Source organism: Canis lupus, chromosome 22 (genome assembly GCF_011100685.1).
Source record: "Canis lupus familiaris isolate Mischka breed German Shepherd chromosome 22, alternate assembly UU_Cfam_GSD_1.0, whole genome shotgun sequence".
Lineage (NCBI taxonomy): Eukaryota > Metazoa > Chordata > Mammalia > Carnivora > Canidae > Canis > Canis lupus.
The window spans coordinates 4,864,101-4,882,829 of NC_049243.1; the positions used below are offsets into that span (position 1 = coordinate 4,864,101).

The 18,729-nt window shown below is 49.5% G+C and overlaps 1 protein-coding gene and 1 long non-coding RNA gene across 7 annotated transcripts in view; one reads left to right on the forward strand and one right to left on the reverse strand.

The window, feature by feature from the left end:
• Positions 1 to 4,648, forward strand: part of RUBCNL (rubicon like autophagy enhancer) — a 38,022-nt gene extending 33,374 nt beyond the window's left edge. For all 4 annotated transcript variants that reach the window (XM_038569535.1, XM_038569534.1, XM_038569533.1 and 1 more), the window contains exons 11-13: positions 1,505 to 1,658; positions 2,303 to 2,393; positions 3,680 to 4,648. In XM_038569535.1, coding sequence (XP_038425463.1) covers positions 1,505 to 1,658; positions 2,303 to 2,393; positions 3,680 to 3,792 — 358 coding nt within the window. In that variant the 3' untranslated portion in view covers positions 3,793 to 4,648. The remainder of the gene's footprint in view (positions 1 to 1,504; positions 1,659 to 2,302; positions 2,394 to 3,679) is intronic.
• Positions 4,649 to 13,671: 9,023 nt separating this feature from the next.
• Positions 13,672 to 18,691, reverse strand: LOC119865122. 3 transcript variants are annotated; one of them, XR_005375981.1, is made up of 8 exons: positions 18,440 to 18,691; positions 17,805 to 17,929; positions 17,515 to 17,626; positions 17,282 to 17,344; positions 16,262 to 16,366; positions 15,489 to 15,555; positions 14,176 to 14,347; positions 13,672 to 14,026 (listed from the first exon to the last, which is right to left on the reverse strand). It is a non-coding gene; the product is annotated as an uncharacterized LOC119865122 (long non-coding RNA). The 3 variants fall into 3 exon arrangements; XR_005375980.1 differs by having other exon boundaries at positions 17,282 to 17,626; XR_005375982.1 differs by lacking the exons at positions 13,672 to 14,026; positions 14,176 to 14,347 and adding an exon at positions 15,124 to 15,358 and having other exon boundaries at positions 17,282 to 17,626.
• Between the last annotated feature and the right edge of the window lie 38 nt (positions 18,692 to 18,729).

Genomic DNA, 18,729 nt, shown 5'->3' on the forward strand with positions numbered 1-18,729 from the left:
AGAATTTTTTTAAGTGAAAAAACAGATTACTCAAGGGGTGAAGATTATGTATTATAATAGGATATAGTTTTTAAAAATTGTTTTGTTTTAAAGCTTCTTTCAGCTTCTGATCTTCATTTAATGATAATATATTGCTTTTGCATTAAATTTCTTTTTTTAAAGATTTTATTTATTTATTTATGAGAGACAGAGAAAGAGGCAAAGACATAGGCAGAGGGAGAAGCAGGCTCCGTGCAGGGAGCCCCATGCAGGACTCGAACCCAGGACCCTGGAGTCACAACCTGAGCCCAACGTGGATGCTCAACCGCTGAGCCTCCCAGACACCCCTTGAATTAGATTTCTTGAGGAGGAGCATGTCTCCTATAGTTATTTGGCCTCAAGCTCTACCTCATGGCAACGACGTGACAGTTCAATTACTTCTCAGGTCGTCGCTTTTCTTGTGCATAACATATAACAAGACCCACAGTTATTACCGTCTACAAAAATTTCCCGAGTATCCATTCTGTGCTTCAGATACAAAAATCAGTGCGACTGGTGTTAAGTCCAGGGAGAAAGCACAAACAGATCATTGCCCGGCCGTGTTGGACACATATGCATGTGCCCTGAGGGTGCAGAAGAGGCAACATTTAAGTCTGAAGGGGTGAGGTGGGGAAGAGGGCCACAAAGCTTCCCCGAGAAAAAGCCTAGCGAGTTGGACCAAAGAGGTGTCAGGGGTCCCCCGGCCGATAAAGCGGTGTGAGCAAGCACCCCAGGCCAGATGGAGAACTCCACGCAGTTTGGCACGACTGGAAGGCCACGTCTAGCGTAGGCCGTGGCCGGGTTGGGGCTGCGTGCATGATAATTCTACTACCTAATTTGGGGCATTTAGGAAGAGGTCACTGGCAGTCGGGGAAAGCTACATTCAATATTTGGGTGTCCTTGGGACACTCAGGTGGCTTTGATCTGCTCCCAGTTGGATGCTCAGGGCTGGACTCCTGGTTATGGGTGGGGGGTCACACGCCTGCCTACGGGCAGCTGGACAACAGTCAGCATGTAGATGGACTTGAAATTTAGCCAGAATGGAGAATCAAGTAGTTTTCTCCTCCTCCTCCTCCTCCTCCTCCTCCTCCTCCTCCTCCTCCTCCTCCTCCTTCTTCTTCTTCTTCTTCTTCCTTTGTTTTTAATCTCAGTACATGTTTTTCAGACTTGAAGCACAAATTCGCAGGTGTCTTTTGCTCAGTGTAACATGGGCAGGCTGCAAGGGGTTTGTTTTTCTGCTGGTTCAGCTTTCTGAAATCCGCTTTTATGGAATTTTAAGATCCTGGCTTTCCAGGATCTTTGACATACTTGCAAAATGTAAGATGACGAGTTAAGGTTAACTGGCCCTTGGGCTTCTTTTAGTTTTAGTTTTTTTGTTTTTTAATTGAGTTCCAAAACATTAAGTGCGAGTGCCTGCTAACCCCTCTTGTCTCCCGGCCTCCGTGCGGGTGGGTGTCTGAATTGCTCTTTGTTTCCCTCCTGGCAGCGCAGTAAAGGCATTTGAGCAGGTGCCGAGGCACTTGACCGACGATCTCCACCTGTTCTCTCTGGAGGACCTGGTCAGGGTAAAGAAGAGGCTGCTGGTGCCCTTGCTCAAGGACATTCTCAAAGCTTCCCTTGCACATGTGGCCAGCTGTGAGGTAAGGGCTCACCTGGGACTGCTGTGTCCCCAAGCTATCCTTGACCCATCGGGACCTATGATGGGTGTTCTGGCCTTTACCTCACTTAACCCCCACCAGCCTTGAGTACAGTATTTTCAGATGAGAGAAACGAGGTTCAGAGCTGTTCAGGAACAGCCGAGATCACCGTGCTGGCAAGTGGCAGGGCCAGGATGCAAGCCTGGGCCCAGTGACCTCTTCGTCTTGGGGGCCAAAGCCCTGCATGGGGCCTCCCTGGACTCCCGTCTGCCCTGCCGTGCCACGTACAGCCATGGGGACTCACAATCCAGTGGCACAGGAATTCTGTGTCTGCGTGAACGTAGGAACGGTGGCACAACCATCAGAAACAAAAGTAGATCATTAAAAAGCACGCGTGCAAAATTAAGATCTTTCCCTGGTGCCTTCAACTCGCAGGCTGTGAAATGTTTCCACGCAGAACCAGTGCACATGTGCCGTTTGAATCTACTTGCTACCTTAGAGTATGATGTAGCTTCCCATTTCTTCCAGAAGCTGGGGTTACAGACGCTTAAACACGGACGTTTATAAGGTCCTGTACAAGTAGTAACGGGGCTCCTCCATCAGAAGGCCAAATGGGGGCCTTAACTTTTTGGCACCTTCCCTTACAGCTGTGTCAAGGAAAGGGCTTCATCTGCGAATTTTGCCAGAGTACAGCCGTCATCTTCCCATTTCAGACCGAAACGTGTAGACGATGTGCAGGTATCTTAATAACTTCCTAACATGCGCTTAATAATAGCTTAACAACCGAGAGACAGAATTAACTTAACGGCAACTCAATACTTTAAGCACAACAACGTTGTTTAAAGCATCGTGGTGCTGGCATGGGCCTGGATGTTGGATGGGTGCGGGGGGGTGGGGGTGCGGAGGATCTGGGTGGGGCAGGGGCCGAGGGTGAGGACTCCCCGTGTAGGGTTCGGGGAGAGGGGTGGTTGCTCCTCGGCCCACGCCCAAGCTCTCTTACACCAGCACAGCCGCGGCCCAGTTTTACAATCAGATCACAGTCAGATCACAATCCATCACAATCGATCACAATCGATCGCAGTCATGCCTGAAGCCTGGGCACCAGCTCCGGCTTCTTCTGCGTGACAGTGGCAGTCGCCGAGTGGCTATGGAGACCATGGAGGCGGGAGGACCCAGCACAGTTACTGTCTGGCTCTTTCCAGGAGAGCGTGGCAGCCTTGTTTGGATGTGTCCACGCTCGAAGCAATCCTGTGATCCCTAAAGTGGCTCCTGGGGGCCATCTGATCCTGCCTGCAGCCTCAGCCTTGACAGGAGCCCTTCCTCCCCTTAGGCCACTCCCGCCGTCTCCCCTGACCCCTTAGGGGGCATCCAGCACAGGCTCCCCAGCAGACAAGGCCCGGATTTGCACGAAGCTCACGGGGGGGGGGGGGGGGGGGGGGGGGGGGGGGGGGGGGGGGGCTGTTCTCAGGCCAGCACCTGTTGGGGCGGGGGAGGTCAGCAGGCCTCGGCAGAGGGAAGAGTCCAGCTGTGGGTAGCAGCCGAGAAGGCTCAGCAATTCCCACGGGGTGCTCTGGAGCTGGAGCAGCTCGGCCTTCAGCGTTGTCACATCGTGGGGACAGGGCCCAGCCACATCCTTAAACCCAGTGTTGCTTGGTCACCAGATCCCGGCCAGAGGGAAAATGACCTTGAGATGACCTGGAAAGGGGGGAGGCAGGTCTCTCCAGTTAGGGCCATTTCCAGGGAGGGCCGCCTCCTGTGGGGTCGGCCACCAACACCCTGGGGCAGTCCCGGGTTGGGGGGGGGGTTGCACTTCGTCCCCAGGACATCAGGCCCTCTCAGCCTCCCATTCGTGACCTACTGGGGGCTTTAGAATCCCTCCGTGTGGAGCTGCCTCATTTCTAGTTGGATGACTCTGCTTTCTGGCTTCGGACCACCTGTCTCCCCGGGATGGGGATGAGCACCTGTAGTAGGTGGGAAAGCAAGGTAGCCCTTCGCTGACGCCTTCCCCCCTCCCCCGCTCGTAGGGTGCAGAGCTTGCTTTCACAAGCAGTGCTTCCAGTCCTCCGAGTGCCCCCGGTGTGCCAGGATCACAGCCAGGAGAAGACTTCTGGAAAGTTTACCCTCTGCAGCAACATGAGCCCCTGACCACGGTGGAAAAGACTGTTCAACATGCCTTATAACACCGATTTGTGTCGATTATTGACAATCGTGTTTCAGATTTTGAGTATTGTATATTAAGAAAAAATGGTGGCCAATCTTTTTTATTATATATATATATATATATTTAATGTGTTACTAAGAATGCACATTTTTTTGTTATTAAGCATAGGTTTGTTACTGGTGGTCTTGTTTACAAACGTTCAGTGTTTTTGCTGCTACTGTTTTTTTCTTAAGAATTTTTTTTTGATACTTCTTAAAATTGCCTTTGAGTGGTTGCATTCAGCTGATACTGGAGCCTATTTTTTTATGAATTGTTAACTGACAAGGCAAATTACTCAGTTTGTCTTTCTACAAAGCTAGTTTTAAACGAATTGGTACTTTCAATGAACAAAAATGCGAACAATGATCTGTTTACTCCGGGGTTCTTTCCCCCCCCGACTTAAATGCCACTTTGTAATTGCATCCGTGTTTTAGATCATACTTATTCCGGGGTTGGCACAGGGAGTCCCTGTTCCCTCTGCATCTATGTCCAGATGAGTGTGAGCTGCTTAGCGGGGCTGCAGCTGCCGTTCGAAGGTGTCGCCCCTGCGGGCCACTCTCAGGCACACACCGACCCTGTACTTGTCCTCTCCCTTCCACACACTAAATCAAGGGCTGCATGGCTGAGTCGAACCTCATCCCTGCCCTTTAGGATTTTGTCTCGTGGATATAAAACTGAACATAAGGTATTGACAAACTTAAACTGTGGGAAAGTCCCGTCATTGAGCAATGTGATTTTAGTAATGACAATAAAATCATGGACCTCAATTAAAAAGGTGAGGTAAATCGCTAAACCATTATGCATTTATTTTTCCTAATATTTCTTTTATCTAGATGATTTCTTGAGGCATGTTGGTCTGTTTTGTTGTTGTTTTTCCTTCTACCTCCTGTATACTTTCTCCTACTTGAGAAGGATCCCGGGCCCACGTCCTTTCCCAGCACATCTTCCACCTGGAGCACGGGGGTCGCACACCCCAGGACTCACATGCCCCAACTAAACCTATTCCAAGTGAACTTCTCAAACAGTAGGGGCGGACGATAGAGTAGGACCTGTCCTTCCCTAACCCCATCTAGTTGTGTACAGGTGCTTGTGTGTGTGTGTGTGTGTGTGTGTGTATTTTATTCAGGGGTTAATATCGAGCACATGAAAGAGATGGATGTGTCCTACTAATCTGGTATCTACTCTTTCCGTCACTTGGTTTCCCATCCCAGATGCATCCAGAGCTATGCTCCCATTCATGATTTAACCCGGTCTCTTTTAAATAAAAATTTAGGTCCATGGGATAAGATAACTGAGATCAAATTTAAAGCAGTGTTTTATTCTTACCCGTCACTTGTATTCCTTCTTAGGAGTCCAGAATCAAGTGGCACGTCGATATGCCTTATAACACCTCTGGGAGGTTCATTTTTTTTTTTTTTTTAATTTACGATAGTCACACAGAGAGAGAGAGAGAGGCAGAGACATAGGCAGAGGGAGAAGCAGGCTCCATGCACCGGGAGCCCGATGTGGGATTCGATCCCAGGTCTCCAGGATCGTGCCCTGAGCCAAAGGCAGGCGCTAAACCGCTGCGCCACCCAGGGATCCCTCTGGGAGGTTCATGTCAGCATCTTCATTTCACAAGTGAGACAACAGTCTGAGAGAAGAGAAATAACCTAAGTTCCCACGGGCCGTGCATGGGAGAGCTGGAGTTGGCATTCAAGGCTGCCTGCCTCCAAAGCCCGTGTTCCTGGTCCCTACCCGTGTGATATCTTTTTGAGGTGATACAAGCAGAACCAATTCTAGCTGGTAAGTGCTGGTCATACTTTTGCAGTATTGGGCCAAATGCCTTCTCCCTCATTCTCTTGCATCGGCTTGAGGAAGTTTCTGTGGCTTAGGTACTGTTTGAAGGGCTCCGTGTCCAGGCTGCTGTGTTTGCAAGACACTGGTACGAGTGTGTGTGTGTGTGTGTGTGTGAGAGAGAGAGGTACATCTTTAATGTTGAGGAAGGAAGAGTGCGCAGCAGCTGCCAGGAAGTGATGCTTTTGACTTTTCGTTTTGAGGAAGAATGAGGCAATATAAATAGCCATTCTATAGGTTTGGCTGAGATGCGGTTCCTCCCCACTGTGGTGGTAGTTGCTTCTTCCCAGTGAGGTGCCCGTGAGAGCCCAGAAGCGGCTTCAGCTCATGTGCAGCACCCTGTGGGGACGTGATTATTTTTGACATATGTTGCTCTTTAATGGGTCTTATTCACTGTCCTGGTTTTTCTGTGCAACTCTGCTGGCTGCTGGAAAGAAGATAAAGACTTGGTCTTTCTCATCAGATTCTCACCCGCCATGAGGCATCCAGTTGCAGTACTATGATCACAATGACTAATTTTTCCTATACACTGTTCACTTGGAAAGTTCTAGTAATGTGTCCTTTACAGTCATGATTCTCAGTTGCAGGTAGGGACTGACAGCAGGGGACATGGAGCGAAGAAGGATGAGGCATCTCAGAGACGTTCTAGTGGGTTGACTGGGGTGAGAATTATTGGATCCATTCCCAGATCTGCCACTTTCTATTTGTGTGAGTCTGGGCAAGCTACTTAAATGCTCTGTGCCTCTGTTTGCAAAATGGGGGAATAATAAATACAAGCTGTCAGTTTGGGATTAGACATGAAAAATGAAGCACTCAGCAGAGGGCCTGGTACAAGTAATTTTTAAGTGGTAATAATTAGATCTAGACAAATTAAAAACTTATTTTCTGGGCACCTGGATGGCTCAGGGGTTGAGTGTCTGCCTTTGGCTCAGGTTGTGATCCCAGGGTCTGGGATCGGGTCCTACATCAGAGCCTGCTTCTCCCTCTGTCTGTGTCTCTGCCTCTGTCTGTGTGTCTCTCATGAGTAACTAAATAAATCTTTTTAAAAAAAACTATTTTCTGTGTATCTTTGGGTAATTTACTCTGTGTCTCAGTTTAGTATGAGAGTTAGAACGATACCTGCTAGTGTGGCTTGATTTGGCACCTGCCCCACCACCACCAAAAAGAAATATTGAAGTTTTCGCTCCAGGTACCTATGAATATGACCTTATTTGGAAATAGGTCTTTGACGATGTAATTAAGATGAGGTCATATTGAAAAAAAAAAGATGAAGTCATATTGGATTGGGCGGATCCTCATCCAATGACTGGCGTTCTTATAATAAAAGGGAAATTTGGACAGAAATACAGACACAGAAATCACAGGGAGAATGCCATGGGAAGGAGACAGACACTGGGGCCTCATGTCTATATGCCCGGGAACAGTGAAGACTGCTGGCAAGCAGCAGACGCTAGAAGGGAGGTGCAGAGCAGGTTCTCCCTCCCAGCCTCAGGATGGAACCAACCTGGCCGACACCTTGACTTTGGATTTCTAACATCCAGAATTGGGAGACAATAAGTGTCTGTTGTTTTAACCCACTCGATTTGCAGTCATCTGTTGCCACAGCCCCGGGAAACCAAATGCTCCCACATTGGGGTTGTCAGGAGGGCTAAATGGTGAGTGATTGGCACAGTTCCTGGCATCCTCTGGTTCTGGGTCTCTCGCCTTCAGGAGTCAAGACCCAGAGAATGGACTCCAAACGGTAACAACAGCATAGAAACGACACCATCTATCGATCTGTGCGTGGGTGTACGGACGGAGATCCCCAAACACAGAGCAACGGCGTCTGAGCACCACCTCCACCTCTTCTACTTCCACTCTCGAGGGTTGGAGAGAACCACCACCCTCAGGTGCAGGGAGGGGGAGGACAGCCACGAGCTTGGAGGGTGCTCGTTTGAATCATCATGAGGGTGGCTGGGGGAGTGGCTGTTACCTCACGTTAAAAAACAAGTGAATCCATCTTGATTTTCAGACTTCACAGAAATTGGAATATACCTTCAAACCAATCTTGGGTGAGGCGCTGATTGGGAGCACAAAAAAGGCCCCTCCTTTCCCTCATTGCCTACAGAGGGCTGGAGGGGGATTGGTGCTCACTGCCGGCCACACTCGGGTGTCTGTGTGTAACGGGCAACGGATTCTGGTGGCCCTGCCCTCTCCCAGGTTCCTGTGGGAGGACCTCAGATGGGAAGAGAGACTGTCAAATAGCAGGTGTCGTGGTGTCACTTTTGTCGCCCTTTGCCATAGGTGCTTAGAGCGTCAGTCTAGGAGAAGGTTCCAACTTCAGATCAAGTCTGAGGCATCACTGGGACATCCATCAGTCAGAGAAGATCCGTGTTGCTGAGGAGAAAGCTCCATTATGGAGACCATGAAGGAGATAAGGAGAATGTCTGTCCAAGTATGAACTGGAGGCTGAGGACACGCGAGGGAGTAACTGGGCAGTGTTGCTGCCCAGCCCCGTGGATCGGAAGCAGGGTGCAGGCTCACTGATCAAGGGGCCTATGGTCACCCCTGAGGTGAGGGGGATGGGGGGGCAGGGTGGCAGGTAGATTAAGTCTAACTCAGAGAGCAGGTTGAGTCAAAGCACTGTAGGAGCAGCAGGATCTATGTGGGACACCACAGGTGCTTCTGGAAACTGGTCCTGGAGGCTCAGCCAGACTCCACAGGGAAGGGAGGGAGTCAAGAGGCTCCAGCAGAGGAAGAGCAGCCCAGGAAACCAAGCATCCGGCCCACCACAAGCCCCTCTGGGGAAGGACCAGTAGGCGGGCCTAGAATGGAGGGATTTGGCCAAACGCGGAGGGATTTGGCTAGGGATGAAGCCAGAAAGGTTAGCAGGACTCAGAACATGTTGCCAGTGAGCATGATGGGCTTTGGATTCTAAGGGAGGCAGGGAAGCTTTGAAGGATTTTGAGAGCGAGTGAGCGAGAGAGAGTCTCACAATTCAACCTACGCATAGGCAGATAATGCTGGATCCGGGCGAGGATGGGTGGGCAATTGCAGGCTGACCAACCGACCAGATGAGGCTCTGAACAAGGGCTGTCATGGAAGAAATGGGAGGGGAGAGATGCTGGAACAGGTGGGAGGGGAACGAGGTACTCGTCTCAGGCGTAAAGTTCAAGGGAACCCGAAAACTCAAGACTCGAGAGAAATCATGTTTTGGGCAATATTTAAAAAAAATAATGCCAAAAAATTTACCATGAACAAAATCTCAACATTTCTTTTTTATTTTTGTTTTATTTATTTATTTGAGAGTGAGATATAACAAGAGAGAGCACGAACAGGCTGGGACCCTGGGATCATGACCTGACCCGAAGGTGGATGCTTAACCTACTGAGCCACCCAGGCCCCTCAAAATATCAACATTTCAAATAAAGACAGGATCCTACCGTGGACTGGCTCACCTTGGCCTCAGGCATCTGCCCCAGATCCCAGCTCCGGGGAAGAACACAGGAGACACTGTGACCATGGGCAATATGTTGAAAACTGAGGAGGTTGGGCGGGAAGTAGGAGGGGAAAGGGCACCAGAAACATTTGCAGAGCCCCTGCCAGAAAACAAATGGAGGCCCATGTGCCAGAGCATTAAATATGTAAAAATTACACAAGATTTATTTTATCCTCTTCCCGTGATGACCAGACCTTCATCAGGACCTGGGGGAGGCAGGTTTGAGTCCAGAACCTCAGACTCCTTGGTGTCATGCTCTGGATCACAAGGGCTCAGGGCTAGCCTCTGAGGGCTGACCTCTTTCTCTTCTTGTCTCTGGCTCCATCCCACAGGCCATCTTGGTTTTGGTCTTGGTCTTGGGGCAACACAGTTCACCTTCAAGACACTGGACCAAGGGCAAGGTCCTGATTGTCCTCCCCAAGTGGTCTGGGGCCACAGGGGAGGAAATGCTGAGGTTGCCCAGAGCACCATCTGGAGGGAGGGGCGGGGGCTGTATAGGAAGGCTTGTCCCCTGGGCCTTTGTTCCATCACCTGTGGGGAGGGACAGAGCCAGAGGAAGGCCACACAGCAGGGCCTCTGGTTTCCAGATCTAAATGCACAGTGACCTTGGGTAGGGGGTGCAGGAGGTAGGGATACAGCAAGATGAGGGTGAGGGGCAGCCCGGGGACAAGAGAAGCCTGGAGATGCAGGCAGAGGCCCGAAAAGTGCAGAGGAAAGTGCAGGATTTGTCTAAGCTCTACGGTTAATTTCTTGGTTCCTTAGACCTCTCGACAAGGGCGCTGCCCCTGAGGGTGGAAGCGGAAGAGGTGGCTTTTCTGTTTTACCCTGAGACTTTCCAGTTGTGTTTGCAGTCGACCTACCGTGGCATCCCTCACCAAAGCACTATTTTAGTGTCTAGTGAAGTGAAAAGGGCCATTTCTCGTTTCACACCAGTTGGGGAATTGTTTATTTAAAGACAGAGCTCGTTTTACGGAACCATGCTTGGGAAGGATGTTGACAAATGAGACGATGTGATTCTCTACTTCACTCCCTTTTGGAGGTGACCTGAGAAGACTCATGCTGGAGGATCCCTATATGCTGTGTTTGGCTGAGGTTGAACCCCCCCGAGACCTGGTGGCAGGCCTGAAGTCCCAGTTCCTCCCTACGAGTCTGCAAGGTTCTTTCAGCAAGAAGAGGAACCCGGGGTTCCAGCAGAGGGTGCTGTGTGGAGGTATTAGATCTCCAGACCTGGTGGCCAGGGTCAGGGGCCTGCCTGCATACTAGCTTTCCACTCACACAGTTCTCCGGCCACCACCCCAGGCAGAGGTAGAAAAGCTTCTAATTGTTCATTTGAGAAGCATCCCCTTTTGCCACTTCCCTACCCGTATTATTATTATTTTTTAGACTTTTATTTATTCATGAGAGACACAGGCAGAGGGAGAAGTAGGCTCCATGCAGGAAGCCCGATCCAGGACTCGATCCTAGGACCTCGGGATCACGCCCTGATCCCGGCTCAGACGCTCAACTGCTGAGCCACCCAGGCATCCCCTCCTACCCATATTACATCGATCTCATCCTCAGTCCCAACCACTTTAGCAAATTTCAACATTAAAAGCAAAATAACGGGGGATCCCTGGGTGGCTCAGCGGTTTAGCACCTGCCTTTGGCCCAGGGCGCGATCCTGGAGTCCCGGGATCGAGTCCCACATTGGGCTCCCGGCATGGAGCCTGCTTCTCCCTCTGCCTGTGTCTCTGCCTCTCTCTCTCTCTCTCTCTATGTCTATAATAAATCAATCAATCAATCAATCAATCTTAAAAAAAAAAAGGCAAAATAAAGAAGCCATCCAGTAGGGTATATATTGACCAAGTACTATTGGCAGACACATAGAGACGCCCTTGGTGAAGGGCTTCACTGTAGATCTTTCCCCTGTGCTCTGCTTATTATGGATTCCACGGTGTCAAACAGAAGCGCATCGCCGTACCACTGAAGGTGGAAGGCCCTGGGGGACAGATTCTCTGTCCATAACCAACAGGAAATGGCTTACGAGCAGCCGGGAGACAATCTTTATTAAAGCGAGTTGATAGACAACGGCCTCCATCATCAGCCATGGGGCTGTACAGAAGCCAAGAAGAGAGGTGTGTCTACAGCCTGTGGCCCGCCCTCCAACATCAGGCTCCCCTCCTCATGGGCACACGGTGAAGCTACATGCTCTAGCCCACTTGCAGCTGGGTGAGCCAATGCGGGATCGAGATACAAGTGGGGGTGCAGCACGCTACTTCCAGTCTGGCCCTATACGTCCTGCTTGCCTTTCCCCTCTCTCAATCCTCTCTGACCATCTAGAAGCAAAGAGTTACACGAGGGAAAAAGCCCAAAACCCTGAGTGATTGTTGGAAGGAGACCTACTCCTAAGAATGGCATCTGCTGTGGACTTGGCGTGATTCAAAGAGAACTTCTATTTTGTTCGGTTACAGAGATTTGCTAGTAGTGCCTGTTACTGCAGCATAACGCGGCCTTTCCTGACTAACGTAGGCGGTCCCGATGCCCATGGTCAAGTGGATCAGCGGGAGGGGACAGGTTCGTCATACAGACGGCAGAAGCTATTCCACTGTCGGTCATCCGCTGTCATCCAGTATCCCTCATATTAAAAAATAAATGAAAAAGCAGAGGGAAAGAAATTCTTTGACTTCACATTCATCTCCACCGTCACTTCTTTTTTTTTTATTTTTTTAAAGATTTTTATTTATTTATGAGAGACAGAGGCAGACATATAGGCAGAGGGAGAAGCAGGCTGATGCGGGACTCGATCCCAGGACCCCGGGGTCACACCCTGAGCTGAAGGCAGATGCTCAACCGCTGAGTCACCCGAGTGTCCCTCCATTGTTCCCTCTATGTTCTTTTCGCAGCTTTTTTCAAAGAAGAATCTTTAATTTTTGTCTTTATTTCCTATACCTCTTCTTTTTCTTTTTTGCTTAATCCAACAGAGTTTCTATTTCAACTATTCCACTCAAACTGTCCAGGTCACTAATAATATCTTTGTTACCACGTACAATAGTCATGTCATTGCTTTCATCTTAGTCTGTCCCTTAGGAGGATCTGCCATGGTTGCCTGTGTATGTTTTCTTGAAAGCCATGATTATAATTTTATTTTAACAATATGTTAACTGCCCAAATGGAAAAACTAGACCAGAATGAGATTTACCATGTTTATTTAATGATGAATACCTCCATATAGTGAGATTGGAAAAAGCTCTTTTCAGGCAGCCCGGGTGGCTCAGCAGTTTAGCGCCGCCTTCAGCCCAAGGCATGATGCTGGAGACCCAGGATCGAGTCCCACATAGGGCTCCCTGCATGGAGCCTGCTTCTCCCTCTGCCTGTGACTCTGCCCCTCTCTCTCTCTCTATGAATAAATAAATAAAATATTTTTTTAAAAAAAAATCTCTTTTCTAAGCTCTCCTGTCTAGAGGATGTATCATTTTGAAAATCACATCTGCACTACAACCATGTTTTTTTTTTTCCTAAGAGTTTGCTTTGCAAACTCTCATAACTTATCTTGGGAATGAGAAGGTGATTGGCCCATGAGCATGATGAAAATGCGAAGCAGAGGATTAAGTCAGGAAACCCACATTTGAAGGCTGGCTCAGATGCTTTCAGGTTGTGTCATGTTGACCAGAGCCTTTAATCTCTCCACGTCTTTTCTTCTTTATCTGGAAGGCGAGGTAGCACATCCACCTTGCAGGGTTGGTTTGAGCATCAAATAAGATAATATTAGCACAAGTGCTACAGAGCTAGGACTTAGAACACCTACTCTCCTCTGATGCGAAAGTTCAGAGAAAACCAGTGCTTGTGGTTTCTACTCTCAAAGCACATGTGAACTACTACTGGCTTTCTGTGAGCTAACGTGACATTTTGACCACTTCCTGGCCATCTTCCAGGATACACGTCACCGTCTTGGCCAGTCATCTATCCAGGGGGCTGCTCTTGGTGGCCGGAGTGAACTCAGAGAGTCACTTCCCAACCAACCCTCTTTCGTTGCCAAAGCCTAAATCGGCTAACATTGAAAAATGTTGGATGTCTACTTTTTGTACATCCGGGTCCTGGTAAGACGATGCTTAAAAATATGTCACTTTTCTCAACCTAGAGTTCAAGCCAGCAAGTCACTGGAAAGATTTGTTACTACAGAAATGATCATTAAGTAGCCTGTGATCACTGGTTTGTAAATGTAGGTCAGTGCGCCAGTCTCGCCCTGGGAAACAGGTGTGTTTTAGTACCTGCCGGAGGTGAATTAGTGATCATGCTCCAAACCCTCAGAGTGGACACTCTCATTCTTTTTTTTTTTTAATTTTTATTTATTTATGATAGTCACACACACACACAGAGAGAGGCAGAGACACAGGCAGAGGGAGAAGCAGGCTCCATGCAGGGAGCCCGACGTGGGATTCGATCCCGGGTCTCCAGGATCGCGCCCTGGGCCAAAGGCAGGCGCCAAACCGCTGCGCCACCCAGGGATCCCGGACACTCTCATTCTATACAATATTTTCTCCAACAAATTTCCACTTGGGAGAACCTTCTTTCCCAGAGCCAGATTTATGAAAAAGAAATACTTCCAATGCCTTGGGCATGCAACTTGGGTTTGGTTGCTTGCTAGATCTGTGGGCCATTAGCCAACCTCACCTGTAGAGGTCGTGATGGGTTATAATCGAGACCCTGTATGTGAAAGCATTTGCAGCCTGTAAAATGCCGCTCAAATGTTGTCTTTTATCAGACACCCCATACATGGTTAAGGACTTTCTCTAATGAAGACAGCAGGAAGGTGATCCACAATCCAAAGTGCCATTTTTCTGTAGCTTTTATGCCTGAGATCCATCTCTGACTTTTAGCCTGAGAGGAGAAACCAGAGGAGATCCGGAGGTGTCTCTTTTTATGAACGTGGATTATGGTAGCTGTGTGGGACCCGGGGTGTGGGTAACGGTAAGGACCACCATGTGTGTGCGTGGGGGGGCCCGGGAGGGGGGACAAGCCCAACTCACCCACTAATAGCTCTTCCCTCGGCCTTCTCAGCTAAATGAACTTCTTCTAATTGGTAATGTGCTCTCCCAATCCTGTGCCAACATCAGAGCCGGGGGCAGGTGAGGGCTCCACACAATAATTCTCCATGCTCGTGGCTTTGTTTCTGATCAACAGCATCAGAGCCTGTGCTGTCTGGTAAACAGAAGGAAATTAATATTTATCACTTACCTGTTATGTAGTAGAGACTGAGGCTTTATGTCTTAAAATAAGTGGCCAGAAAGTGTCCCTGGGGAGGTGACATTGATTCTAAGTTTTAAGTAACAGAGGAGACAGACTGCAGAGACTGGGGTCCAGAGCAACCTTTTGGCAGAAAGAATGGCAAATACAAAAGATCCAAGGGGGGCAAAGGAGCCTTTCTTGTGAAAAAAAAAAAAAAAAGACAGAAGGTCGTGGTTGGAGGAACCCAGAGGTCAGAGCAGGCAGGAGCTAGATGAGGTGGGGCTGCCCAGGCCATGCTAAGAGTCTGCATTTGACCCTGGGGGACCTCCGGGGGTTGCATGAAGGGGAGTATGTGCTCTGCCCTCCATGAGGGTGATCACCTGGAGAAGAAAGTGTGTAGGGAAGGAAACAGTGGCAGGTGATTAGATGGAAGTGGCTCACTGTGCCCGGATGTCTGTGGTGGTGGTGGCGGTTGAGGGAAGTCAGTGGTCTGTTGGTTAAGCATCAACACCGCAATTAAGACCTTGAAATATGGGCACTTGGGTGGCTCAATGGTTGACCATCTATCTTTGGCTCAGGTCATGATCTCTGGGGTCCTGGGATCGAGTCCCACATCGGCCTCCCCGCAGGGAGCCTGCTTCTCCCTCTGCCTGTGTCTCGGCCTCTCTCTGTGTGTCTCTGGTGAATAAATAAATAAAATCTTTATAAAAAAAAAAAGACCTTGAAATATGCTCTCATGGGAGGTGAACCAAAATTATGTCTTTAGCCATGATCACAATGAGGCACCAATTTAGCACATGAGGAGATAGATTAAGATTGAAATCTCTCCTTTATTTCTACAACTGTTAAATTGTTTAGGAAAGAGAGGGGGAAATCCTCCACTTCTACAGCAGATGGCAGCATCGCTTTGAGTTCCACACATGACGAGCCTCCCGCAAAGAAGCAGGCCCAGCAAGGCGACCAAAATCAGGTGTTTCCAGCTCACTTCGGTGTCCCCATGGGAAGAAAAGCACTTAATCAGTCTTTATCATTGTCTAGAAAATCACCCTTTAGAAAGATGGTTGACCAGATTCTGCTTTATATATGTCATTTTCCCAAAAGGGCAACACGTCACCTTTTGAAAAGGAAGAGTTGGTTTTTTCTGTCTTTCCAGTCATTACAGAGCGCGTTCTGAGACGGGGCTAGGTGGGGAAGACAAGGGAGAGGCCCAGAGTCAGGCTCCCATAAATCCCAAAGACACCGAGAGGACCCAGAATCAGGCTCCTACCCACCCTAAGGAAACAGAGATAAGACAGTGAAAATAATAATAATAATAATAATAATAATAATAATAATAATAATAATAAAAATCTGGCTTCCTAGCTCCAAAATGTTAGGGAGTATCTTCCTTTAATGGTTACCAAGTAATCATAGAAACTCATCAGACCTTGAAGAAATAAGTCATTAAGGATGATATAAAAAAAAATAAGATGATATCGTAGTCCTGCTCAAACCAAGATGGCACGAGGATCTCAAGGCTTTGGGTTCCCTGGCTAGGTTCTCAATAAAAGGCCAGCCGAAAAGCCCTCAGTGGCAACCCTGTCGGGACTCCTCTCACTTCTCAGAGCTTTCTCTGCATCTTTGCTTACTAAACTCCTATGGCTTTACTCATTCTCCATTGTCCCTGAGATTCATCCTTCGACTCCAGGAGACAAGAACCCAGCTCTCCCGTGTCAGTGCTGTGCCCTGGGTGGTTCCCTGCCAAGTCCACGGTGTCTTTATCACCTTAACGGCAGGGCTCCCAGAGCTGTGTTTTCAGCCTTGTGGGGATGCGGGGCAGGGGTGGGGGTGGGGCGGGGGGCTCTGGGTCCAGGCCCCTTGGATTTCAAAGCTGGCTCCCATACTTACTAGTTCTGTGGCCTCGTGCAACTTATTTGATGCTCGTGTCTCAGTTTCCTCATCTGCAGACGGGCATCATAGCAGTGCTTGCCACGCGAGCTTGTGGACATGAACCTGGGGCAGGATGGCAGGGTTCTTGTCTCCCAAGTCGGAGAGCAGGTCTCACAGACACAACGGGGGGCGGGGGGGGGAGTGAACATCTACTAAGTGAAGGTGGGAGCGGCAAGGAAAGGAAAAGCTCTCTGGAGTGAGAGGGGTCCCCAGTGGGCTGCCACAGAGAGTTTTCAGGGCTGGCCTTTCATGGAGAACTTGACCAGGAAGCTGTGGCCTTGGGAGTCTTGTGCCATCTGGGTTTGAGCAGGGACTGGTGGCAATGGCCTTAATGACTTACTTCTTTGAGGTTTGCCCATTTTCTGTGATTACGGTGTAGACGCCAAAGAAACACACGAGGCCCAGCATGCAAGGCCGGGTGGTCTGGTCTAGTCCCTTATCTCTCCTTCACTCTATCTAAGCAGCTTCTGCCTACCAGGAATAGTTTTAGGGCCTGGTCAGGGGCCCCCATCGCTCCCTGACTATACCTTAACCCTTTCCTTACTCAAAATGAGTTATAAGGGCAAAGCATGAAGAGCAGCGCTGGCCCCGTGGCAAGCACAGTGGGTGGGACCGGCAGCTAGCGTTGTCCACACTGTGTGGGCACCTCCTGGGCAAGCACAGCTCTCTCTAGAGTACCATGTGGACCGGAAGCAACTGGCCATAGACTATCCCCCTAATCTTCCAAGGTTAGCATCTAGGTGGTTGAAACCCAAAGTTGCAGTGGACTGAGAAAGGCATAAAGTGTGTCCCTGCTTCTGGAATGATCTATACACTAGCCCATGGAGAGGAAGGGTAGGTACTAAGTTTATACCTCATCCAACCTCCCCCTCCTCTGGGTCCTCCTGACCTCAGAATTTGGCCTCTGCTTGAGGAGCACTCTAGAAAGCACAGCATTTGCTTTCTAAGACTCCATCGGATCCCCTATTATCTACGCACCTGATCCTGATTCCACATCACATCAGCCTCAGTAGATGGAACCTGCCCCCATTCCAAAGGTTCCTCGGGGGAAAAGGAGACACAGGATGTCAACTTTGGCCCTCAATACTACCATTGTTGGGGAGCCCATGAGGAAGGGGGACTTCAGGGGAATTCTTAAGGAAAAGGGATTCTTTCTGAACTTAGCCTCCCAGTGCTTTTGGTTGGAAAAGAGAAATTCATTGCAGTATGACCTTGACGGTGGGGTCAGTCATGAGCTGGTCTTTCTTTTGACGAGTGTCTGAGTCCCCGGGTCCACTAGCTGCATCAATAGGAGGAAAACACACGGCTAGAGGATTTGAGTATCTGTGAAACAGCGGCGGTGACCAAGGTAAGGGCTTCACTGACCTGCCTCTGGATCCCGCCCCCAACCCCCATTGTCAGAGTCACCCAGGAGGTGCTAGGATAGGCCCGAAGCCCCTGTGGAAAGGGCTCTTACAGGCATCACCCCCATGACCTAACTGACATGAGCAAGTCACCTCACCTCCCTGGGTCTTCATTTCCTCGCCTACAAGCCGAGCATCAATGAGCTAGAACGGTGTTTCCAGAAGTGAGTTCCCTGCAACATTAGTCCTTTGAGTCGCTCCATGAAGAAAAGAACTCTATGGCCTAAAACAAGGGTCACCAGGTGCGTTTTTGCCACTCACATTTGGCAACGTCTGGAGCCATTTTTGGTGGTCACAACGTGAGGAGAGGGCAGGGGTGCTCCTGGCATCTAGTGGGCAGAGGCGAGGGATGGGGCTAATCGTCCTGCCACCCACAAGAAAGGTCCCACAGCAAAGAGCCACCTGGCCCGATATGCTCTGACGTAGAGGAACTAAAGAGAAACTAAAGAGTTGGGGGTATACGTGACACATTCGATCACGTTCTTTCTCATTATTCTATCTCATTCTTTCTTTCACCCGAGCGTAGTAATGAAGGCAGGGAGCTGCGTCACCATAAATGTTCTTCAACTTGGTATTGGTCAAACTTGTTTGATCTTGGACCCCTGGGTCTCTGCACCCCCACCAACCTGCTCCCATAACCTTACACCCTTCTGCGGACCCGCCTCTAGAGTGGGCCACGCGGGGGGAGATGCTGGCTAGGGGATCCCTAAAGTAGTTTTCCATTTCTGACAACCTCTTAAAGTCATTTTCCTCTGATGGGACACGGTAGTGGTGAGTTCTGAAGACGCCTTGGAATCCCGCTGCCTGAGTTCAGGGCTTGGGTGGGAGCTGGGCGGCCTTGGACAAGGGATCTCTAAAATGGCAGAAGTAGCACGGCTCCCTCCATGGGGGTGCTGCAAGGGTGGAGGGGGTAAGCCTCGTGCGGCCTGCAGGTCGGCATCCAAGGCCCTGATCAAGGTCAACCCTTAATATTTAGGTGCTTGCCTCGTTGCTATTTTGATTTTGCAATTTCCTGACGACGTC